At 37.1% G+C, this 26,155-nt stretch overlaps 1 protein-coding gene across 1 annotated transcript; it reads right to left on the reverse strand.

Annotated features, from left to right (window-relative positions):
• Nucleotides 1–252: 252 nt before the first annotated feature.
• Nucleotides 253–10,141, reverse strand: LOC109241478 (pre-rRNA-processing protein TSR1 homolog). The gene is made up of 21 exons (XM_019408216.1): nt 9,959–10,141; nt 9,808–9,884; nt 9,559–9,636; nt 9,256–9,387; nt 8,655–8,705; nt 8,431–8,565; nt 8,201–8,323; nt 8,000–8,077; nt 6,894–6,986; nt 6,702–6,821; nt 6,022–6,105; nt 5,687–5,785; nt 5,399–5,593; nt 4,092–4,167; nt 3,904–4,007; nt 3,557–3,813; nt 3,365–3,451; nt 3,038–3,268; nt 1,680–1,758; nt 1,540–1,603; nt 253–722 (listed from the first exon to the last, which is right to left on the reverse strand). Exons 1-21 carry the CDS (start codon nt 10,047–10,049, stop codon nt 604–606), a joined length of 2,373 nt encoding a protein of 790 aa, XP_019263761.1. The 5' UTR covers nt 10,050–10,141; the 3' UTR covers nt 253–603.
• Nucleotides 10,142–26,155: the final 16,014 nt, after the last annotated feature.

Below are 26,155 nucleotides of genomic sequence, written 5' to 3' on the forward strand. Positions count from 1 at the left end.
ATCAGTTTTTAAATTATTAGTGTCACAAAATGCCTTGCATGTTTATATATACGTACATATTTGATTTCTTTTTGTTTGTATTGATTTATTCAAATTAATGGACTTAGTATCTAACTGAAGGTCACATTGCTTTATATCGTTTAACTATTACACCTTAAGTATGCAAATAAATAATTGAATATCCACGGATTCTTGAAATTGATTGGAGTGCATATTACTCATTCTAGAAAAATTATAGGAAACAGCAGAGGGTAGTATAATCAAAACATGGTAAAACTTGTTAAGGATTCACCTGAGGACAAAAAAATTAAGATGTTCAATTTGAAACTAATTAATAAAGTGATACAAGATTGATTTTTGGCACCAAAAAATGAGCTACCCTATATTATACACTATAAATAAACTAGTTTCTGACAAGCCGTTTGGAGGAAGAAAAGGAAACAAAGTAAAATTTCCCCCAACAAAAAAAAAAACTATTTAAAAAAAAAAACTCAAAGTAACCCATTCTGAACCAGAGCTTCATTCCCATGTGCAGCAAATGTGGATTTCTCCCCCTTCACACTTGAGGAGAAACCATAGAGCAGAGCCACCTCTTCAACTTTCTTAAGCATCTGTCATTGGGAACCACTTTTCTGGCCACTTGGGGTATGTGCGTTTAAACAAACTCATGCATACAGTATCATGCTGCTGGAGGATCCCATTGAAGATGCACTTCATTGCCCCTGCAGATATGAAAACATGAGTTTTAACTTTCTTTCCGTTATAACATGTTAAAATACAATGTAGTATAAACATTCTTTACTCTCTCAATGTATATAAGTTAAATTCATGGTAAAATACATCAAAAAGAAATATAAATCCTACAACAAACTCAAAATAATTGTACTTGTGGTAGTTGATAGAGCATGCAAGAAACAAGTTGTTCACCTAGAAAGGGTCAAATAGTTCGGGCATCCACAAATAGTAGAAGGGCTGAATGATCAGGGTTGCTGACCTACAAGCTGATGGTCAAGTGATCGAAGAACCCAAGAACATGCAGAGCTTTTACTTATTATTAAATTCAAATAATACACATTGTGAGCATACACATGCACAACAATTTTTTTTTTTTTGAGAAGGGGCATGCACAACAATTAGTGAACCAATTATTATAATTCAAGCAACACAGCAAGTGCAATACTTGCTCTTTCTTTTTCCCCCTTTTGGCCAGTTGCCAATCAGAAAACTCTGATTATACGCAAATGGCATGGTTAGTCAAATTTGAAAAGGATGCTTCAATAGCCACAGGCCCCATAATCAAGGGGCAAATGACAAGCTTATGCATTATTTGATACAAATATCACCACACTAAATTGCACGACACTGGTGAATTGTGATATCTGGACGAATTTTTTTCTTGTTTTTTTCTGGGAGGGGTGTGTGTGTGGTGGGGGGGGGTGGGTGGAGGGGGGGGTGGGGGGGGGGGGTTATAGAAGAAGAGTGGAAAGTTCCTGTATATACCCTTAATGAAAAAACTCAGTTCACATTTTAGAGACATACCATGTGTACCGACAGGTTCCTTAACGCGACCACGGCGACCACATTTTGACCAAACTTCAACAGGCTACAAAAGTCCAGACAATTTGTTAGAGGTGAATAGCTCACAAATAAGAAGATAAAAAATACAATTGTTTACATACCTTGAACCATCTGACATCCTCTGGGTTATGAAACATGTATCTTACAGTCGCCTTCAATTTTGATACTCGTTGAGGGTAACTGCAACATAGATGACATATCTTGTGAACAAAGGCTAACTAATAACAGTATCACCTACTAGCTCTCTCTACAATCATTTATTCTTTGAACTAACAAAAACCTCAAATTCTAGAATAAAAGCAATGCAAATTATATCATCGAAGAATCAGCTTAAAATACGATGTCCTGACGCTAATGATTCTCAGAACAAGTTTCCTACCATGCAAGTATGAATAACTAGAATGATATTCCACTTAACTTTTCCAAGATCCCAGCATGCATAAACAAATGACACCAATTTCGTGGTTGACAAATTACATGTCATGTCATGCCTAGTGAAAAAGCACAACAGTTCTATTTTATGGCACTAAGGCCATCTCCAAGGCTGCACCAAATTTTGCACCAAATCCAAATTTGGTGTTTTTTTGCTCCAATGGAACACCAAATCTTGCACCATTATAGTGCATGAATAGTGTTGCACTCATCACACCAAATTTGATTTATTATTATTATTTTATTCATCTTTTTATTTTTTGGACTTTTAATTTATCATATATTGTGTATATAATTAATTTTTATATTAAGATGTTTATAATTTTAATTTTATATCCTATTTTTTTGATATATTAATTTTTGTATATATTATATTTATATAAAATTATAAGTTAATTTTATTATTATTATAATTGTATAAAAAGAAATTTAACCATTATTTAATAAATGATTATATAAGTGGTGAATGTGAATTATATATAATGAATATGGAAAAAAGAAAAAAAAGATAGTATTTGTTTGAAGGAAATAAAAAATGAAATTTAAATAGAAGATAATAATATAATATAGAAGAGAGAGAAGAAATATTATTTTTTGGTGTAAAAAATGGTGTAATGGTTGGAGTAAATTTGGTGTTACACCATTTTGGTGTGAAATTTGGTGTTAGGGTCGGAGATGGTCTAAGTAGGTTCAACCTATATAAACCAAATTTTGACCTGGAGAAAGATGAAAAACAGAAATCTAAGTTGTTCAGAGAGAAAGTTCCAGAAATAAACATCTAAACCATCTACTCCAGTGTAAATAAATGAGCGCAGAGCAAAAATCAAACCGTGATAAACCTAAAACAGAATTATAATCACAACTCTAGCCAATGTTACACATAGAGAAGCTTGGGCAATCAAACCAACCTAAACTAGCAATACTTCATTATTCCAGCCACCCTCAAAAATGAAAAATCAGACCCCTCCCACATAAACAAGGAATTGGTTATCCAAAGCCACCCCTTAAAATGTCAGAGGAATCTTACCCGGTTAAAATAATTTTCTTTAGAATAATCCTATCTGGGTCAATACTTCTCAAAGAGCCAACGGCAGCAACAGTGGCAGAAGTTGCGTCGTCTTTAATCTTCAAGGCAATTAAAGGAAGGGGAGGAAATGAAATAGGAGCATATATTGAAGCTACTGAAAAACGTCCGGCATGAAGAAACCTCTCCATTTTTTGCTTGTCAGCATTAAAGCTATCTGAAGAAAATATCGGCCTGTAACCATTGGGGGAGGGGGGAGAAAGAAGTCAGTGACATTAGTAACTTAACTTGGCAAAAGGTTACAAAGTTTATTACACAGAAGAAAAGCACCTTGCAACAAACTGGCGAAAGCCAAGATTGAATATCATCTCTTCTTTAGCTTTTATTGGAGCAGTGTAACTGTCATGCTTTTTCAAGCTGCAAACAGAAAGTTACTTAAGTCCTTAAACAATTACAAACAAAATCACTAGGGGAAGAAACTAAGGAAAAAACGTTATAAAAGCATATAACAAGATGATGTACCTGAAGTGGAGGACAGAAATTTTCGACTCATGCTGCATCAGACCGCACAGGGTCACAGGCATTGTCTTCGTTACAATATTTAACTTGTTTGCCACACCAATTGGAACTTCCCGGATATGGAGCCTTGCATATGAACCAGCTGGTATACATTCATCAATTTTCTGTTCCATCTCTCGGGCTCTAGACAGTACATGCTTCTGCGTCCTACTAAAATTGTCAAATGCAAATATTCTAGCATACTCTTGAGGTAGAGATTCCTGCAAATCCCATCCAAGATTTTTAATGCAATTAGATCACGTCCAGAGATTTTTCTAGACACAAATTTTTCAATTAACAGAAGAAGGTACTTTGGGATCCCAGGAGGAAGTTCTGAAAGACTTAAGGCCTCTGTACTTGGCAAAACGCTTCCTAGCAGGAACATCCAATGGCGTATCCACTTCATCGGGGAATTCTGTAGGCAAAACGAAATTAGATCAAAAGAAAGTTCCCCGAAATAACAAAAACATAGGAAGCTGCTAAAAATTGAAATAAGTACCTTCATCCTCAGCATGTGCTTCTTTAATTTTTCTTATCTCGTCTTCTATTTGCTCCTTGGTCAGGTTATCACCATCCTACACAATACATAAGTTCAGCATCCAACTTACAAAACACACTTGGGGAAAATAATACATTCAAAAGAAGATTTCTCTTTTTTGATTGGTAAAGGTCTGAACAAATGATTTTTTGACATACTGGTTCTAAATTGCAGTAAATATCATTTAGTTTTACAAGCACCCATGAGATTTTAACAAAGCTTTTAGTTTACAAGGGGGCACTCTCTCCTGAGGTCGGATGTTTGTACTGACGATTCCATTCAACAGTTATTACTTCTGAGAGATATATCCCTCCCCCCCCCCTTCCCCAAGAGGCCATTGGGCTGCACATCCTTACTTCAGAAAGGAAAAACTAAGAGCAATTACTTTCTGAGCAAGAATTGGCCAGGGCACCTAAAACATTTCGCTCCCTTTTGCATAAGAGATGCATCAAACAGCTTCACACGCACGAGAATATACCACATATTAGGCAAAATACTATCGGAAACATGCTATATCTGGCAACAGAAATAGGATATACCGTGATGGTTATTCTGAAAATAGCATAATCAAACCCTAGTAACTTGTGACATTAGATGGGGACCATACGGGAAATATGTGATTAAACCCACCGTGGGAGAATATCAGGCTATACTATACTTTGTTATACATCCCTCTGGAAACCACATATGTATATTAATATTGCTCAAAGAGCTCAAATGCTTTATGTATTCATAAGCCAAACAGTCAGCAGTCAAATCAGCTACAACCGCAGTTAACAATATGTAAAGGTAAATAAACACAGTGGACCAAAAAATAATTGAAGTTAATATTTCAACAACATACACATGACGTGTATGTCCATCACCTTAAAACACCTTCATTTACAACAAGTATCACCTATTGTAAAGATTGATTCCACATTTTGTTGTGTATATTCCACATTTTGTTGTTGTTGTTGTGTAAATTCTACATATTTTTGTTGTCCCCTAAAAAGCTACTACAGAAAGACCTTGAGGCTGTTTATCCCTTCCAAGCTAAAATGATAGGCTTGATCGCCACGAATTAAAAGTATCATATATTTGATTCATGGAAATTACCACCATTATCTTCTTTTCAACTCTGTTTCTTCATGTGATAAGTAGTTAACAACTTGCATTTTCCTTTTTCTTTTTTGATCATCCCGATTACTCTTATCAGCTTTACTTATATGCGACAAGGCCATAAATGGAAAAATGATAGTCATGTCTATGCTCATAGGTATACCCACCATCATCATAGAATGAGTCTCAGTTTCTTCATCTGACTCGAGTGATAGAGAAGCCTGGTCATCATCGAGCTCAAATTCATCCATACGCCCTTGGCTATTAAAGGCATTCTCCCCTTCGTCCAAGACCATACCATCATCTTCTTCATTCTCGCTCTCAGAAACATCAGCGTCTGAATCTTCTACAATCCAAGCAGCCTGCAAGTCAACTAATTATTTCTGGTATAAACCAATACACCTAGGTTACAATAAAGAATTACATGTTTGCGCAACTATTGACAGAACATGAACCTGGTATTCAGAAGTGCCCTTAGGAAGAGTTTTCCTTTTCAGCTTTCTTTCCTCATGATTTCTTTCTGCTTCAGCCATTTCTGCCTCAGTAGGCCATGTCTGATTAAGACCAACAAAGAGATCAAATACTTGAACACATTACAAATGGTTACAGAAAAATGGCACAAGTAGGTACAATGATGAGACACATGCATTTCATTATGAACTGAAAACCCAGTGGTTCCAAAGAAATGCACAAGGTAGAATGATAAGACACGTGCATTTCATGTATGAACTTTGACCACTCCTGCTTTCATAGTCTGAACGATAAAATCGTACAAAGAATAGAGTTATACCTGCTCTCCAGCCAATGGATCAGGGACATTTTCAACAAGTAAAGGCTCTTGCTTCATAGGGTCAGGAATCAAGCAACTGACGACCTGTAATACATTGGAAGAAGTAGCTGGGATGAGGAGAGATGGAAACCAAAGTATTCTGCTCAATGAACCACGAAATGTACTACAACAGGCACAGGAGGAGAATAGATGTTTGCATATCATGTTACACCGATAAAGGAGAGGGTTGGAGGTTATGAGAATACATCATCCAGAAAAGGGGGAGGAAAGATGTCAGCTGCACTAGAAGCATATAGCTACAATGCTATAGGCCCATTATTTTAGTACAATTTTTTTTTCTTTTTGATAAGGTAAAAAATAGTTGAGGATTTGAACCTCAAAATACTTCAATTTGTAATTTGCCTCGTCTATATACAACTTTGGAATATTGAACTTCGTCAGTAAAATGCCTTATACAAAGAGGAGTAGTAATTGTACTTTGGTGTCTGCCAAAATGTTGCCTCTAGGTACAAAGAAAGAGAAGAATGGTGAGACAAGAAATGAATCCAGAGAAATTCAAGCATGAATGAGTAGAATTAATAGGAAATCACTATTTTTACAGTTCAATCTTATCTTATCGGATACTAACTTTTTCCATACCACAAAAAATTTCTGTGTATGTAAGCAAAATAAAAGTTCACCTGTGTCTCATTCATATCATCAGAATCCATTAAGTCCCCTTTTCTCACGTTCAGGGGACATGGATCCTTGAGAACTTCAATCTTGGATAACTGAAAATCTCCAGCACCTGTTATGTGAACCTGATCCAGGAGTATTTAATGTCAAGGGTATCTTTAACATTTCAAAGTTATATGCTGAAGCAAAACAATTACCAGCTGATTCACAGACAGGCTACGAGCACGAATGTAACCAGAGAGGAGGAGTGTACATTTTCCTGAAATGGAATTATCAGCTAATATGTCGACCTGAAACACAACAAGACCCGAAGAAAGAAATTAATCCTGAATCCTAAACTAACCACCTTGTCTGCAAAAAGAAGTACAAAGACCAAAACCATAGTTCAGAACAAAGTCAATTCAAAGTCGCCTGCATTGATATTAAAGTTGAGTAGATGAAAATGGTCTATACATTTTAGTTTTTGGGTAGTCAGTCTAGGAATGAAGAAATGTCTGCCTTACATTCAATCAACTATGCCTCAATCCCAAACAAGTTAGAATCGGCTATATGAACTGTAAATATTCCGGTTTATTTAGGCCCATTCAGAGGATTCATCATAGTTAAATAGAACTATGCTGACTGTCAACAAATGTCTGCCTAACTGATAACAATGAATGAACCTATATGAAATACATCACTTCTGCCTAACTGATAACAATGAATGAACCTATATGAAATACATCACTTCCATAAAAATCACTGAGACAACTAAAGTTCCACAAAATGGTAAAAAGGGGGCAAGCAATCACAGTCATGCACTCTAGGAATGTATTTGGAGAGACAGCATACACATTATCTGAAATTTAGAAAAGCAGGTGCTGAATTGTTGAACCGGATAAGAAATCAACAAACATCAATCAATCATTCAATTAGCTACTCTGCAATCTCAAATTAGTTTGTGTCAACTATATGGATCCCATATATCCACTCCACTCTATTGAAGCATTCACTGTCAAACAATATCAGGGAAAATTCATGCAAGGTCAACATACATAATCTTAACGACTAAATTCAGGTTTGATGTAACAACGTATTAATGTTAGGCGAATGGTTGCTGTTGCCCCCCCCCCCTTTTTTTTTGATGAAATAAGATTCTTCATTGCAAGGAACCAAGAAGATGCAAAATTACAAAGAGATTGCTTTTGCTCCTTTTTTTCTGGTTGAAAAGATTTCAACTAAAAAAGCTAAAAACAAATTATCAAACAGGGCATCAAAGAAGAGATAAATACATCAAGAAAGTGGAAAACCTGAAGGTCCATACCTTTTGAGCCATAAGATATGGCCGTTGATTACGCCAATGAGGTACTGAGAGCCTTTGCTCCTTAAAAAGCCATAAGAACTACAAACCACAACCCAAAAAACAATGATTTCATAGGTTAACTAGACTAGTACAGAAATATGCTAGAAGACATCATAGCATACAAATATTGTAAGCAATAAAAGACAATATCCAAATCATTACTTTATGCAACTCATCCTTTGTATCTGCTGGATAAAACTTGCAGTCCTCTGGAAATTCAGAAGCCAGGCTAGATGCACATGCCTTCTTTGAATCATTTTTCTTTTTTAACTCACTGGGCAGATCCTATAGCACAGAAGAAAACTTACTCAAGTCTAAAATATTTACCAAAGCATTCCCAAGAAAATGACAAAAGGAATCTCTTCCTTTCAGGAAAGTATCTTTATCCTTACACGAATCAGCACTGCAGTACTAGGAAGACCAAGGGCTCTAAAGACCGAAAGGCAGTGAGATCCAAATGCATCTATATGACAATCTTCTTCATTAGAGGAACTTGCAGATGTGACAAAAGCAATTAAATCAGCAACCTGCAAATGCCAGGGTTTCTAAGTTGAACATCCTTGAAAGAACCTAAGAGCAATCATAACCTGGAAATAGTTCTGAGCATATATTGTACCTTGGCCATCTCCATACATGTCAAGACATCACCATGAGGTGCTTTTAAGACCTAGACAAAATAACTTACTGTTAGGACTTCTTCAGAACTCTCTGTGAAGAAGAAACAAGCCAAAGCAAAGAAAAGTAAAAAACTACTAAACTAATCAATAACTGACGAACAATTTGTAGTATGCTGCTTCTGGCTTCAGATTTGACACCAAAAAAACAGCGATATGAAAATTCATAAAAGTAATTATGATTGTTTTCTAGCATTTTGGTATGGAATACACATGCTGAGCCCTAGCCTCCTCTTAGTCGTATTCTTAAGTGTAGTCGAAGCTCCTTCTATTCTATAATGTACCGCTAAAGGTTATATCTTGTATATTACTCCCCTATCTTGCTGTATAAACCCGAATAGAGTGAACGGTTAAAGAGGATTTATTTGGATTGAGGACAGTAATTGATTTATTGGTTATACTTGCATAACTATGTTTTGCATCTGTTTGCTCATAATATGATACTTGGCTAAATTAGAACCTGAGACCAATTCAAAAAAGCAAATATTCTTCTTCTGTATATCGCTTAACAACTAGTAATAGATAAAGGGATGCACTTCCTACCGTTGCTCTCAACTTATATTCCGAGGAAGCGACTGCCGGAAACAGAACACCATTTCCATCTGCAGACAGTAGCTTCAGAAGATCTTGTTCAAGTGCACTAAGATCAACTGATTCAGATAGACCAAACAGAACCTGTCACATAAAAATGTTAGAAAACACTGATAACATATATCTTCCTTCTCCTCCACTTCAGCTGACCATGTCTCACCGGCTAAATTTATTACAATAACTGTTTTGACACCAATTGGTGTTTGTTGATTAAATCTTTTTGACTTAACTAAACCAAAACAAAAAAAAACTTACAATAACTCGGGGAGGACTATTTGATCCAGATGAAGCTCTTTTCTCCTGCAAAAGGGCAGCTCTTTTCTGCTCCCTCATCTACAAAAATGCATTTTTGCATATAAAACTAACACAATAACCCATAAAGCAATTAAAAAAAATTGAACAGTAAAAGCAATAATTTTTATCTTGCTTCTATAATCCAATACTACAAGTCACTCCCAAACAAGTCAGAGTCAGCTATATAGAAAAAATTAATAATAAAATTACCATTTTATTACGCTGAAGCCGAGCTGCCCGGGCTCCCTTGATGAGATTGCGATCAGGTTTCGCAATTTTGCTCTTATCTGACGTAACCAAATTATTAATAAATACATAAATTAAGCAAAGTTAACACAACTGAGAGAGAACAAAAGTGTACCTTTTGAAGAAATTTTGTGAACATTACGAGAGGATTTGGAAGCAAAACGAGTTTTATGAGCCTTGTTTACTTGAGCTCGAGAATTTCCCATTTTTCTCTACGATTGTTGCAAACAGCAAATCAATTTTCTCCACAATAATAAACCCTAGCTGCACATCAGCTAAGCCAGCACTCAACACAGTAGGGTTTAAGGTTTTTTGTTTCATTGTTCTGATATATATGTATTTGGGTAAATTACTGCTTCACCCATCTACTTTGCAAATATTACAAATAGCTTCCTTAAAGTTTAACTAAACTGCAAATTCACCCTCCTTTTCTATACACATTTTTTTAATGGCATAATAGCCTAGTAAATACTTGTACTTATTAGTCATCCCGGTCCCTGTATTCAACGAAGTTTCATCGAGAGGTCAGCATTTTGAGCCCCTCTGACCATTGACCATGCATATGCGGCAACTTAATTGTTGAGTTGTACAAAATGCATATATTTCACGGGTACAAAGAGCGTGATTATTAAAAATTTAGAATAAAAATATTTTTTTAAAAAGAAATTAAATAAATACAGTAAATTTCTTTCTCTGTTCTACCCCACTTCCTTCCCTGTTTTTTTTTCTCTTTATCCCCCTCCCCCTTCCCGTCTTCCCCAGCCCTTCCCCCATTTAATTTCTTTTTCTTTTGGCGAAATACATAAACGCCCCCTTGAAGTTGTCCTCAACGACTAGTTGAACACCTCAATTGACCCCTTTATCATTTAGACACTTCAAGTTTCTATTACTCTGATCAAGTCAACACATGTCGCTGATGTGGCATATGCGTGATTGCTAACCAAATTTTGAGCGTGTGATACATTTTTGCAGCCTAATTTTTTTTTAAAAGAAAAAAACATGAAATACCTCAGCTTAGCCTCTCTTCTTCTTTCAAGTGCAACCCACCATGAAACCAGCATAGCTTCCATGAAAATCAGTCACTAAAGCTCCAACTAAGCACCTTAAATCACTTAAAAACATCGCCTTTCATCAAAAAACTTACTGCCCATAACCTCCAGAGCTTCGCCTATATCCGTCGAGCCAAAACTAATCCCGAGCTAGCCGAAAAAAGCAGCAAAATTGCAGCAACAATGGCTGCGAAAAACCACCAAATATCCACTAGATAAACACCCTATTTCATTTAACAATACCTTCATTCCAACAGAAACACACAAACAACAACCAATTATTTGAATCGACCGATAATTTTACACCAAAAATAATAAATTAGAGAAACAAAAGTGAAATAAGCCCAAATTCGTGACCAAGAAAATGATGGAGAAAGAAGACTGAACATTCCAGTAGAATCGTTTCTTTCGGCTTTGCTTGGAGGTCAATTTTCCGGTGAAAGAGATGAGCTTTTTCCGGCGAGGTCGGTCAATGATTCCATAGTGGATTCTCTGCTTTGGCTATTCTCTTTTGTTTTATATTTGTATTAGTTTTATGGAAAGATTTAGATTTAAATTTCAAGTATGGATGGATAATTTTTGAGTATAGGGCATGTTGGAGAAGAAGGTGGGAAGGGGAAGGGGTCTAATGGAAAGATCTGTGTTTAATTAGTTGGATGGAGAGTGAATTAGGGAAAGGGGAAGGAGACGCAGAAGAAGGACAGAAGGAAGAAGATGAATGGGGGTGGGAGTGGGGGTAGCGCTGGTTTTGGTTCTGGAAGGAAGAAGATGATTATTTCTTCTTTAAATTTATTTTTTTTAAATTATAAGTGTTAAGTTTTAATTATAAATTACACGTATCGTTCACTGATTTACTCATTTGACACATCATTGGCAAGTATAAGTCACGTATCTGGTCTGTTGCACTCGGGTGTCTATTTGATTTACTTAACAGTCACTTGAAGTGTCTAAATGATAAAGGGGTCAATTGAGGTGTTCAGCTGGTCGTTGAGGACAACTTCAAGGGGCGGTTTATGCATTTTGCCTTTTCTTTTTCTTCCCTTCTCTTTCTTCCCCCATCCCTTTTCCATTTCTTTTTTCTTCCCTTCTCGTTCTTTCCCCAGCCCGTTCCCCATTTCTTTTCCTTTTTTCCAAAATATCTTTGATATATCTGATTTTCTTTTGCATAATCTAGTTAATTCTTTGTTTGCCATTGTCTTTTGCTTCGTGAATGTTTGTTTTCAGTGCAAAATTGTGCAATTTGATTGATAGAAATTGTTATTTTTTATTATGATTATATGGTTGTTGTTATGTATGGATGAAGTTAAATCTACCCAAATTTGATGAAGTATAATATTAGGAATTTTTTTATGGGAACCGAGAGTTTAATGGAAGAAAGATGAGATTTGAAGCTAGTGAAATCATGAAGATGGATGGGAAGTGATGAGTGAAGGAATGGAGATTGTCGAAAATAGAGAAATAAGTAAAAGAATTGAGTTGCTACTATGGCTGGCCTGATGTGTTTTGGAGAAGAAGAAAAATGGTACAAATAAGGTATTTAGGAAGAATGTTCATGGTGTTATCTGGTGGCCATGATGACAGTGATGGAGAAGGTGATGGTAGAGGAGAAAGAAAAATAAAGAAAAAGTTAGAAAAATAAAAAGATAGAAGTATTATTTCTTTTTTCATGTAAAATTAAAAAGAAAATGTGATGTGACATATTTTATATGACGTGGATTCTAGCATCATGTGATTGAGAGACACGCGATGTCAAAAGGATTTAAAATACTGACTTTGATAATTATAAGTGTCCAGATGATACTTTGTTGAGTATAGGGACCGGGATGACAAACACAAATAAGTAGAAGTGTTTGTCAGCCTATTCTGCCCTTTTTTAATTAAAAAAAAAAAAAGAAATTACATTGTTACTACTTAAGTTTAGTGCATAGCTTGATCTGCATTGGTTACATAGTGCCGAGACAATCGCTTTCAAAAGATGAAAATACAAAAGAAGGGATAATCCTATATAGCATTAAGCTTTCACAATCACCAGCTTTTGAGGATTAAGGATATTGATTGACATTAATTTCATTTAAAACCAAAACCGAAAAAGATTTTTCTGTATATTACAAAATATTTTTTTAAAAAAAGACCATATATCCTTTGTATAGTTGTTCTTTCCACTCCACATATAGCTCTTGACATAGAAATAACTCAAAGAAGTGTAACAGAATAAAGTTTCTACAACAGTAAGCTCACTTCATGTTTCTTCTACTCTACCACAAATGAAATATTCAAAATACAACTAATCACTTTCAATCATTGCAATCTTTACATAAGAACAGAAGGTGTGGGAGAAAGAATAGGAATGAAACATGAAAGAGAATGCAAAAAAATCCAAAAAATACTACACAACTTACTAACACATCTTCTATAAGCACGATTAACATCTAAGAAAAAAAAATGTAAAACCAAATAAATATAAACTTATGCGTTTTCACGTTCATCAACAATATTTATCTTGGATTTTCTCACATACACAACAAAAGGTGGTTTATGAATTGGAATAGTGTTCACACGGATATTTTGCCGAAAATTCACCCGCACCAAGTTGAACTTGTATTCATCTCTTATATATCGTGCATTTTAAATTTCAAGACATTATTTTTGATTTACTAGTATAAATGTATGTATTATCTGTATCTTTGATATTATTTTTATACAATTATAAGCGACACACTGCAAATGAAAAAATATCTTGCAAATCAAAATAAAAATTTATAGGAAATATGAGTTCTCCTCTTAACAGGTGCATGTTGGGCTTTTGTGGGGCATTTAAACTCCTATCAAAGCAGTATATTTTCAATTGATTGTATTGTCTATACTCGAACTCTAAAACCGTGAAATATTATAAACATGTTAGGTGTTACAATGACCATTATGAGATCTATTTTTAATCTGTCATGAATTTCGACACGTTGATAGAGTATGGGAGGTTGGATATCTAGCATTATATAAGAAAATATTGTAAGTAATTGTATTAGTTTAATAAAAATTTATTCATTTTTTATTTTTAGAGAGGTTTAGCTTTTTCTTTTCTCTAATTGTGGCAGTATACTTTATTAAAAAATTTAATTATTTGAATTAATATGTGTGTTTCTGTGGAGCATGTGAATCAATGTTTGAACTAAATTAAATCTCTTCTTTATAATAGGAATATTTTCCAGATCAATAGTTTGGATTAAATTAAGTGTCTTACTTGTAAGTAGTTACTAAAATATTTTTTTATGTGGTTGATTATTTCTCACTATTAAATATTATCATAGACATTTATCTCTCTTTTCACGCTTTAAAGAAAAAATTTCAATTCCCAAGTTATATGTTTACAGCTTTCACTCTGTCAGAAGAATTCAAATTGAATCTAGTTTTCGTGAAAGAAAATGGCTTGATATAATATAGAGTATGTTGTACGAAAAAATGCATAGCATTGTTTATCCTAAAAAAAAAGATAACAATTAAATTTGTATGTGGTTTTAAGGATACGCGGATCAATTTAATACAAATTATAAGCAGAGTAAGATTAAACAGATAAAGGGCGTAATAAATTGTCAAAACAATTATGGGGAGTGAACCCGAACTCACTAACAGCTTTAACGTAATGCATGCCTTCGATTCAGGGCTCGTAATAATAAAGAACAGATGATCAGAAGTAAGTACTTTGAATATCAAAGAAAATAAGAGTATATTGCCTTGGTATGCGCGTTACAATAGTTCTCTAATGAATAGTTAGACTCCACTTTATATAGTAGGGGAGTTTTACCCTAAGTACAATTTCATAAAAGGTAAAAATCTTTCGTTTTACTAATCACTGATTTTATGCTGATACGTACCGAGGTTCATGCCGTGACATCCGGCCGGGTACGAATATCACGGCCCTCTGTTAGTCATGCTCGATTATCTGGTAATACTTTTTAAAGTTCTGTGATTCGAATCGGTCCTAGGGGACGTGGCCCCGATTCCTCCGAGGGAAAGTGTTTTGGCCAGACCCCGACTCGAGGGACTCCTTGCTCCGATTCTGGTTTCTTACGGTCACATCTCTGTTCCGTTTACTTCATTGAGAATCGAGGTGTCCCACAGGCTCGGTCTCACCCGTATACAGATAGTTCCCTCGTTTCTCTAAGAGTAAGTTTACTGAAAGGACGAGAAACGACATATGCACTTTGATTCCTTCTTTAATACGCCGTTACAAAAATGACAAAGAATTTGAAACGTCCCGTCAATCGTGTCGTTATGACTCCAAACACACGTCAGGCATCGACATGTCATCCCTGAATGCGAAACGACGCAAAACCTCTATAAATACTTTCCTCCTTCGTTCATTTTTTACCTTTTGACCAAGCTTCTACCTTCCAATTTGATATCACTAACCTTCTTCCCCACTCTCATACTTTTACCTCCGTTCTCTAAGATTCCTCAGTAAGTTGCGAGTTTTTACCTAATTTTCACTCAAACCAACGCACTTAACTTTTCATTTTTCAACCTTTCTTCATACTTTTCAAGTTTTTTCCAGATAACAATGGCTAAAACTTCAAAATCTATTCCGCACCAAGTCGCTTCTTCTTCTTCTTCACAGCCGACTGCTGAAATCGAGGAAATCACTCCCGATGTGGTCATCCTCGAGAGGTCCGCTCCTGATACAGCTACCGACGAACCAGCTCCTGAGCCTCCCTTGAAAATGTTCGTCCACGGTGGTTGTTCGATTGCTTACGACTTCAAGGTTGAAAGCCCTCGTCGGTGCAGGGACGGGGTGAGGTGGCATCAGGATATATATGCTCGATCACCGAAGACGTCCTTCCCGAGGTCCGAAAGGACTGTAATTGGGTAGGCAATGACATAGTAGTCCCCAGGCCTGAGGACGACATTATTACCCATGTGGAGGGGTATCTAAGTATTTACACTTATCCCTTCACATTGGGCCCGGTGGACCCGATTATTCTAAACTTTTGTAAGAGGTACGAAGTGTGCCTCGGTCAGATTCATCCGTCGCTGTGGAGGATTGTGATCCTCCTCCGGTATTTCGTGAACAAGACCGAATCCCTCGGTTCACCATCGATAACTTACTCCACCTATACAGTCCTTGAATCTTCCGAAGGGGCTAATAAAGCTCACACGTCGGGCCAGCAAATCCCCATTCTTGAGTATCGATGAAGATCGTGATCGGGGCTGGCAGTGATGCTTCGTTAGGGTAAAGATCGAAGACTTGATCCCTTCCGAGTTCATGCCATTCCCCGAGAGGTGGAATGCATCACGTAAGCACAACTTTCCTTTAAATGTCGATTTTATGTTTATCTCCTTTTTCCTCACTATTACTTGTGGTGGTGCAACTGTTGCTCGAGTCCCAAACGTTGTCCCTCGGCTCAAGGAGTGGATCGAGGACATTTGCTCACAGATGTCTTATTCCGAGCGCTCATGGCGCAAACTCTCGAAGGGCCCTTGAGAAGCCCGTTCTCACGGTAAGACCCTTCCTCTAATAGGTAACATCTGGCTCTTCCATTCGTATCGTACTCACCTTCTTTTCTTCATTTTTCCTTTCGCGGGTTTGCCTAAGACTATTAAACTTAGGACTTCAGTAGGGAATGAAGATCTGTCCATTGATCCTTCCGCTTTGGGATAGCTCGGGGCTGCAGCAGGAGAGAAGAAGAAAAGGAAAGCTCCGGGCTCCCCGAGCTCAGAGAAGAAGAAACCAAAGAGAAGGTTGGCCCATAAGCCAAAGGAGAGCTCCAGCTCCCGAGCACCCGACTCAGACTTGCTTTTTCTGCTCAGAAATGAGCTCGAGGAGGATGATTTTTCCATGGCCTATGCACCGACGTCCCCCGAGGAGCGGGCAACTGTTGAACAGAAGATCCATGAGGCCGATCTCTCTCATACTAGGGAGGTCGATGAGGATACCGAGGCTGAGACTTCCCGGGATGCCAGCCACGCCCCTAAAAGGGCGCCTGGTGTAATAAATATTACTGGGTCGCCTTCTTATACCAAGTCCATGCTCGAGGAGGCCTGACTATGGTGAAGGAGCGATGCAACGAAGGGGCTCATGATGCGGACTATCCCCTTCGTTCCTATTTTGAGGGTGTGGACTCGGCCGTTTTGGAAGACTTCACCGGGTTGGGCGACTTGGATGTGCCGAGGAAGCAGTCATCTTCAGCAACTGGCGGGCTGAATTCGAGCCCAAAGTTGATCAACCAGTTTCCCGCCCTGAGTACGGATCCCGGCAGGCACTCCAGGTGTTACGCCCCGCAATATTACGTCGATGTTACGCTCCGCAGTATTATATTATGATGATGTTACACTCTGTAGTATTATATTATGACGATGTTACACCCTGTAGTATTGTACGTTGAATTTGTCATGAGATAATTGACACCAGTTCAAGGACAAGATTATTTGGAGATTATAAGTATTATGCTATTTCAAATAAGTGATAAGTAAATTCATGAAGGTGAGAGGATAAACGAATCGAAGAAAGTGATTTTCGTCGAAGTTCGTCGATTTGGGATAAAATATGGTCCGAGCTATAATACCCGATATTTATGGACTAGTACCATAAAAGGTACCACATGACCATGATAGTAAGGTGTATAAAGTGTGTTAATAGTGAATAGTATTTTAAGTAATTTGAGATAATTCTTAATTATGTGAGTAATTGGTTAATTATTGGTTTAGTGAGGGATTAATAAGTTAATTATGGAAATGGGGGAATTATTGGATAAGGATTGATAGCCCAACGTGGCAGCACACTATGCCCATATAATGACTCTTGAATTATGTTGCAAGATGGCATAATTCGGAAATTCTTTGGCCAAGTCATCCCTATTAAGCGGGGCCCACAAAAGCCAACAATTTTAAGAGATTCTTTACCTTATTAAGGTATGCGTGCCAAGTGACGGATGAAGCTTCATACATATTTGCAATTCTAAGAGATTTGCAACGAAGTTATACTGAGTAATAGCAACGAGATTTGCAATTCTAAGAGAGTACGGTATAATCTTTCTCAAGAACATCATACGGATTTTTTCCTACTTCGATCCGCCGTTACGTGTTTTTCGCAAAGACGTGTGTTAGAGGAATTGACAAGAGAATCGGTCTAGGTATGTTAAGGCTATCACTTCTTTCTTTTTGTCATGATTCATACGATACAAACGAAACGAGCAAACACACAGCTTTCGTAAATGACTCTATTCATAGAAGTACTAGGGGTGCCTATGTTCTTGATTCCCCATGGGAATTATTATTATATCTTCTGTTCATGGGTCTCAGAAAAATACGTATGTTGATAAAGTTTATTTCATGATATTACTCTAAGGCATAATGGTCTTATGACATTCTGAGAGATTTTATTGACGTACTTCTCATGCATTGCATTTATTTATACATGTACATTGACCCATGAACTGTGTCATCAACATGCCTGCATGGCTATGACATGCTTCTCTGGCGTTTCAACAGACCCCTAGGAAAAGTAAGAGTCTTAAAGTTGATAACTTATACCAAATAATATCTCACAGGATAGATATTGCAATTTACTTAGCTTGCACCCTCTCTGAAACTCTCCTGCTACTTTCTCACTCCTTTGTTCTTATCTTCGAACCTCTATGTAAAATTGAAGTAAGGAAAAACTCAGGTTGAAATCACCTGGCGCTGGGTTCTTCGCTGCTACACCCGCGAACTGGTGAGTTTATATTTTCTATGCATAAGGGTCTTGTTTTGTACTCAATTTCTTCGTCTGTGTTTTTTCCCCTTTTTGGGTGGAGCTTTGGCATTGTTTCTTATCACTGTCATTCTAGGGCGGAGAAAAATATCAAGAGTTCTCATGAGAATCTTTGTCAGGTGTTTTGATCTTAGGGCAACAGATGTCGTTATATACGCGTATATATGTTTATTATATGTATATGGGATATGGGAAAAGGTTACAGCGTTATATACGCACCGCCACCTAATCCGCTGGTACACGTTGATGATTTTTCCCACAGTGGCCAAGATGATATAATGGGATGCCCTCAGAGGCTTAATGATGTTATGAACACATGTACCTATACACGACATGACATTCATACGCATATGCATGACACTATAAGTATTTCATGATTTACAGAGTTATCTAGACTTACAGGTTGAGTCATTTACTCCATGTTTCTTCCATGTCTTTATATTCTTACTCACATGCCTTACATACTCGGTACATTATTTGTACTAACGTCCTTTTGTTGGGACGCTACATTCATGCCTGCAAATATAGACAATCAGTTTGACGAGCCCTCTTAGTAGACGAGGTTAGCATTCAGCAAAGGATCGGTAAGACTCTACCTTATTCGGAGTGCAACCGAGTCTATGAGTCATCGTGTTAAAATTTTGCTACAGACTTATGGGTAGGTCGGTACCCTATCCCATTTGATGCCAAATACTCTTAGAGGCTTTGTAGATAGAGGTTCAATTTGTATAGTATGTCAGAGGCCTTGACGACCCATATGTATTCATGTTTTAAGAAATATGGTTCATTGATACAGTGCTTTCCACTTATAGTTATACATTACGAGTTGTGGCCATGTTGGTCCAGTTACCAATGACAGTATGATAAGAAAGATATGTTACGCTGGTACCCGGTTGAGTAAGGCACTGGGTGCCCGTTGTAGACTATCGATTTGGGTCGTGACAAAAGTGGTATCAGAGCAGTTCTGCCCTAGGGAGTCTACAAGTCGTGTGTAGTAGAGTCTTGTTTACGAGTGTGTTGTGCACCACACTTATAAGGAGGAGGCTACAGGGCATTTAGGATTGTCACTCTTTCTTCTTACTCTAGATCGTATGGTAGATCTCACTTATAAGAATTCAAATTCCTGAATTCTATTTTATCGTAATAAGATGATACCTACATCCAGAAAGACAGTTGGTAAGAGATTGAACGTGGTTATGGACGAGTTGAGTCAGAGGAACTCGATTTTTCATGATGCTTATGATGAGTAAATGTAAGGTCTTCAGTAGATCATGTATGTACTAAGACATGTAAGCCTCTTAATAAAGATCCTTAGGGCAAGAATATCTATCCACCCCTATGGTGAAAGGCAATGAGAGATTCAGAAGATAGATACAACTTTCAACAAGTAAAAGAAGCAAGATGAAGAAGGGTACGAGGTGCCCAGTTAATGAAGATTGTCAGTATTTACAATCCAGGCAGAGGAATATAAGCCTTTTGAGTTACCTTCAACAATAACAGAGGTATGTACAATTGGTCACACCCGTCTCATTTATGCCATGTGGAAGCTAACAGAAGTAGTATAAGAGAAGGACGGATATTAGGATCCGACTGGAGTTAGAGTAACCCAAAATAGTGAATGGATTGTTTGTGTTAGTTGACATTTCCGAAGGATATTGCAAATGTGCTAATAAATCTCCTTGTGAGACACCCAGATGGTGCACTCTAAAATAGTACAGCTAGATATGAGTACTATAACGATGGGCACTTAAAGCCTCGAAGGAATAAATATTACCTTAGTGTGGTTCCCGTCCCTAGTAGAGAAATAAAGTTAGGCAACCCGAAGAGCCAATAGATGAAGCAAGGAGGGCTAAAAGCAAAAGAATGTCTTGTTCGAGTTTTCAGAATAAAGTGATAGACATAATGTTAGGGGGAAACAAGAAGAGAGTTAATGAAGCATTATGAGTAAGATGTGATACATGGATGACAACGGTAGATCAAAAAGATTACAATATTACAGAGTTTATAGTAAAGTGAAGGAAAAGACGAGAGGTGACAGGCCTTGAGACAACAAAAGAATATAGGCCATAAAGTTATATCCTCATTTCGAGAAATAAGTTCGCGACTCCAACGCGACTACCAGAAGAAAAAGTTAGACCCCAGAATAATAGAAATTAGTATGGGCTGGTGAACAAGATAAACTAAACATGAATTAGGGACTGAGTGATTTGATAGTGAAATCGACATCATGAGAATTTCAGGGTTTTTTTGGCGATAATAGAATGGACAACAGAAGAAGATTCATGAGAAATTCAGAGAATGATCATTCAGGAAGACGCTTCCTTAAAGCAAGCAATGTGAGCAAAGTTAAGCTTAAGGGACGGTATGTGCCAATTATACTAAGTGTCACCCTCATGAGTAAGGAATTTTGTTATCCTTGGAAGGATTATCGCAAGGCGAGTAAGGGTCATCGATGATGTGAAAATACGCCAAAGATGAAGAGGTAAAACATCTATAGGTAGATCGTTGTAACACTAAATCTTAGTACTCCCCAAATGGAGGGAATATGGAGTGGCATTAAGTCAGAATTAAGTGGTTCTAGTAATTATGGAATGGTAAAGGAAGAATGCGATAAAAATGGAAAAGGGATGAGATTGCACTTATTCAAAGCCTACAGATATGCTACGATTCCAGAACATTATGCAAACACGATGTCAAAGAGAGTAAGTAAGGGTTCCTGCCCGAGATGTTATTGATAAATAAGGAGCTAGTGCGAGACATAAGCTAAGACAAAGGAAATAACCCAAGAAAGATTACGCAGAATATTGATATGAGAATGGGCCAACGAGTAGTTAGTAGCTGATTCAGGAAGAGCCTAGTTATGGCTAGACAAGAGGTTGCAGACAAATCAGCAGATCGTGCAAGATAAACATAGTAAAACCCAATATAGTAAATTCCGCCTCGCAATTATGACATTATAATACTTGAGATATATTCATATAGGAGCTGGGGAAGTTAAAAAGGTACCGTATGAGTGTTGAAATAAAAGAGAATTCCACTGGGAAGACAACCAAAATATTAGTTCAGAAGCAACCCTACAAGCACAAGGGCGTGGAGATAAGTAACTACGGATTATTATAGGCGGGGAAGAACATCAAAAATTTCGTCCAGTATACGATGTGATAATCTCGCAGCTTTACAAGAGTCAGAGGGTCCTCCCTAAGTACTACAACGAAAGGCTAGCTGAGGAAATAAGGAAGAATGCTTCAACCTAAGCATAGTAACTTGAAGAAGAAAGGCCCATGTAAAAATAGTCTCACTACAACGTTGTATGCACTCCATAAGAAAGTGGCACCTACCGTGGCTAATGAACGCGAAGTAAAGTCAAAAGTAATATTCGAGATCATATGAGTTGCATGAAAATTCCGGCATGCGAGGGAACTAAGATAAGTTAAGTATGCACGCAACAAGGGGCAGAAAGACCAGGAAAAGTAATAATTTACGTTTAAAAAAATGCTGAGTAGGAAGAAAGGAATTATTCGATCAATGATCCAGAGTTAGCTACATTATAAACGCACTCAATATTTTGGAATATTATCCATGCAGCATATATGTTGACAATCATACAACCGTAGAAGCTCTCGTATTAGTTAAAAGAAAGAATTGAGTCCATATCATAGACAAAGGATTTGAATTGTTAGATGATGGTATCACGGATGTTCCATAACGTCCATGAAAGGCTAAAGTAATAACTAATACCATGAGCCGCAGATCGGAAGATAGCTTAAGCCTACATAAAGGCTGATTAGAAGGAGGAGGAAACTAAAGAGTTACATCAACGAAGTAAATCAGGAATCTGATTATTAGACCCAAAAAATTATAGACCTCGTGATTGAGAACATTGCAATATTGCTCTTAGATATCAGAGGTGCAAGAGAGATAGTACAGTAGCCATATTCTATAATGGCTCTACGATAAAGCCAGTTAGAAAAAGTACTAGCCTCATAAGAAGTTAGTATGAAGCTCCCACCGGATTGTCTATGCACCTGAGGTGCAAGTATTATAATAGAGCTTCGAGTTGTGGATGTGAATTATACCTATGTGGAAGGGAGGTCATGAAAGATATAGAAGATATGATGCAAGATTTTAAGGTAAGTAAGGTAAAGGTGAACAATGTATGCGATACTCAAATGCAGAAGGTTGTGAATAGTCCATACTTCGGATAGAAGGCTAGAAGCGCGGGGATTCAATGTCTAGGAATGATAGCAGCAGCGTCAGTGGCATACCTTCCAGCCTATGGTTTCTTGGTATCGAGAGGTCTAGTTAAGAGAGTAAATAAGAGTTTGAGATGATGTGATATCCCGCTTGATGTTACAGAATGACACAAGGAAATCTATGGTTCAAGAAAGTTGAAGGAAGGTTGCGAGTAGTATAAATGGATATGTGTAAATCGGAAGTTAAAGTATGGTTGAGGGACAAGGTTTTAGGAAGACAAGAGTAAGGATAAGAAAGGGCGAGTGAGAAGGTGACGAGAATGAATAAGTCCTCGGGATTAAGCCCACAAAAACGAGAGAGCTGATGGTTTCTCTAAATTATATAAAGCTCAGTATAGCCCGAATGAATTCAAAGGTGTCTAAGACTAGTAGCACTTAGAAGAGATGTAATGCTGCCCTGGTAATAAAATGAGGGTGTAATTGTGACAGATAAAGGATGACATTTGGGCCTTCGATTGAATAATGATTTGAAGAAAAAAAAGAAGAAGAAAAGATTTCACGGACGGCACGGGATTAGAATACCCCCATAAGGTGAATCACATTGGGATACTATGAAATACGATTATGGAAATTACTATAGATGTTCCCCGATGAGACATGAGCCCTAGAGGCAGTGTTACATAAGAGGTCAAGTTATCAGTGGTAAATTAAGATCAACATTAAGGTGAATCAACAATGGATGGATAAAAGTTACAAAGTATGAGATGAGATTAGGCCATCATTCTTAAGATGAACAGTAATGAGGAAGCATTAAAGGACTTAGACTTATACATATAGGATAAGCAACGAGAGTAACCTGGAGTTTGGAAGTAGACCTCAGTAACGATAAATCGAAGTAAGAGTTATGGTACAGTATGACCTACCTAGATGCAGTAAAATCATGTGGATGGATAACCAGGTCTATGAAATAAGATATAGCAATATTCGTGAGTTCGACAAAGTACCGAGCGAAGAACTTCAGTAATGGATAAAAATCGGAGGTAAAGGGAAAGAAGAGTCGCATAGGCGCACTTACAAGGCCAGAGTCGTACGTGCTGCATGATAGAAGGTAGCAACAGTTACGAGATTGGAAGGATTCCGACCACAAGTCGTGGTATGAGAAAGAGGCCTAAAGGGGGAATGCCTTGGCCTTTGGATTTATTCATAGAACAGTTGCCTAGATGGCAAGGAGAGTACTAAAGTATTCGGAAGACATAGGTTATAAATATGATAAGTGCATCAGTCAACATTCGAGGACGAATGTTCCAAAGGGGGGAATGATGTTACGCCCCGCAGTATTACGTCGATATTACGCTCCGCAGTATTATATTATGATGATGTTACACCCTGTAGTATTGTACGTTGAATTTATCCTAAGATAATTGACATCAGTTCAAGGACAAGATATTTGGAGATTATAAGTATTATGCGATTTCAAACAAGTGATAAGTAAATTCGTGAAGGTGAGAGGGTAAGCGAATTGAAGAAAGTGAGTTTCGTCGAAGTTTGTCGATTTGGGATAAAATACGATCCGAGCTATAATACCCGATATTTATGGACTAGTGCCATACAAGGTACCACGTGACCATGAGGTGTTGATACCCAATTTTTTCCTATATTTTTTTATATGCATAAATACTTTCAAAATAACATGTATATGCATATACAAGCATGCACAAGGTTTTTATAATTTTTCTATAATTTTAAAGATTTTAAATTGATTTATTTCCTTCCCTTTTACTCATAAAATCCCCAATAATTATCCCTCAAATTATTGTTGTGGTGATTTAGTCATTTAAATTCTATGTTTATGCCAAAATATGGTTAAAATATTTTTTGTACATTTTTTATAATTGCATTTATATTTTTGAAACTAATTTGCATATATTTGCAATACTAGCCCTATTAATGAATAATTACATTTTTTGATGCATAAAATGATCTTCTGTATTTTTAATATGTTAAATAGCTATTTTAAATCATTTTAGTACGTGAAATAATTTTGTAGAAATTATTTACAATTTATTATAAATTATATAGGGATAAATTAGCTATTTAAAATATAGCCAGATTGCATTTCAATCTTAGCCCCATTTTTTAACCCAACCCCAGCCCTATTTCTAACCAAATTACCCGACCCAAACCCTAAACCCGCCTACCCGACCCAGAACCAATTAAATCACGGACGTTGATCTGAGAGATCAACGGCCCGTATTGACCCTTTCCTTTTTTAATCCTAAACGACCCTAACCCTAACTCATTCTCCCAAACCTGCTGCCTCTATATTCTCGCATCTCCTCTCCTCTCTCAGTAACTCAACCAAAGCCTAGCCCCTTCAACCGCCGACCTCTCTTCTCCGGTCTTCTCCGGTGATCTCCCGTCAACTCCTAAGCCTCCAATGTCTTCTCTCATGCCACGACTGCCTTCTTTAAGGTCATCAAGGGCCCAGGGCCATGCCGACTTGCATCTAGGGTTCGTTACTTGTCTGTTCTTTGCTACTTCAGTGTGATTTCAGGCAAAATCGTGCGGTATTTGTTACGATCCTTGGGATTCTAGATTGGTTCTTTCATCTCTATATGGGTTCCCTCTGAACCCCTAATTTCTACCTATATCTCCTAGATCTGTACAAGATCTAGGACGATTTGAGTTTGTTTCTTTAATGTTTTACACTGTCCTTGGAACTCTTTACAAGAATTGTTGATTTCGAGTGTTTTTCACCTTCTTCTAAAAATTAGGGTTTCGGAACTTCTTTACAACTTTGTTTAACTAATTCTTTGTGTTTAAACTTCTATTTCTTGTATATTTTTACTGATTCTATGAGTTTATCACATCTTTAACTCACCTATGTTGAGAGCCCTAATTTTCTAGGTTTCTTCGTTTGATTTCTGTGACTGGCCTGTTCTTGTTTGAGTTTCTGTGACTATCTCGCCTTGAATGTGTTTCTATTGAGTTTCTTATGCCTAACTTATATTAGCTCTATGTGTTTGTGTTCATCTTGACTGTTCAAGACTTGCCTCTTTGCTTCATATGTCTGACTATTCCTATCTTACTCTATTTATATGCTAAAACATGACTCATGACTTTCTCTTTGATTGATTCTGGATCCCTGTTTCATGGTTTGATTAGAAGACCTTCCTTTAAACCTTCGATTCCTACCCTTCCTATTCAATTTGATTGATTTGCCAACTTTGTCTGCACTGTTACTTTATTCTTACTGACTATCTCCTTAATTAGAGTTTTTCTGAACTTAGCCCAAATTGTTTACCCTATACTTACTATATTTGAAA

This window comes from Nicotiana attenuata, unplaced genomic scaffold (assembly GCF_001879085.1).
Source record: "Nicotiana attenuata strain UT unplaced genomic scaffold, NIATTr2, whole genome shotgun sequence".
In the NCBI taxonomy this organism is placed as follows: Eukaryota; Viridiplantae; Streptophyta; class Magnoliopsida; order Solanales; family Solanaceae; genus Nicotiana; species Nicotiana attenuata.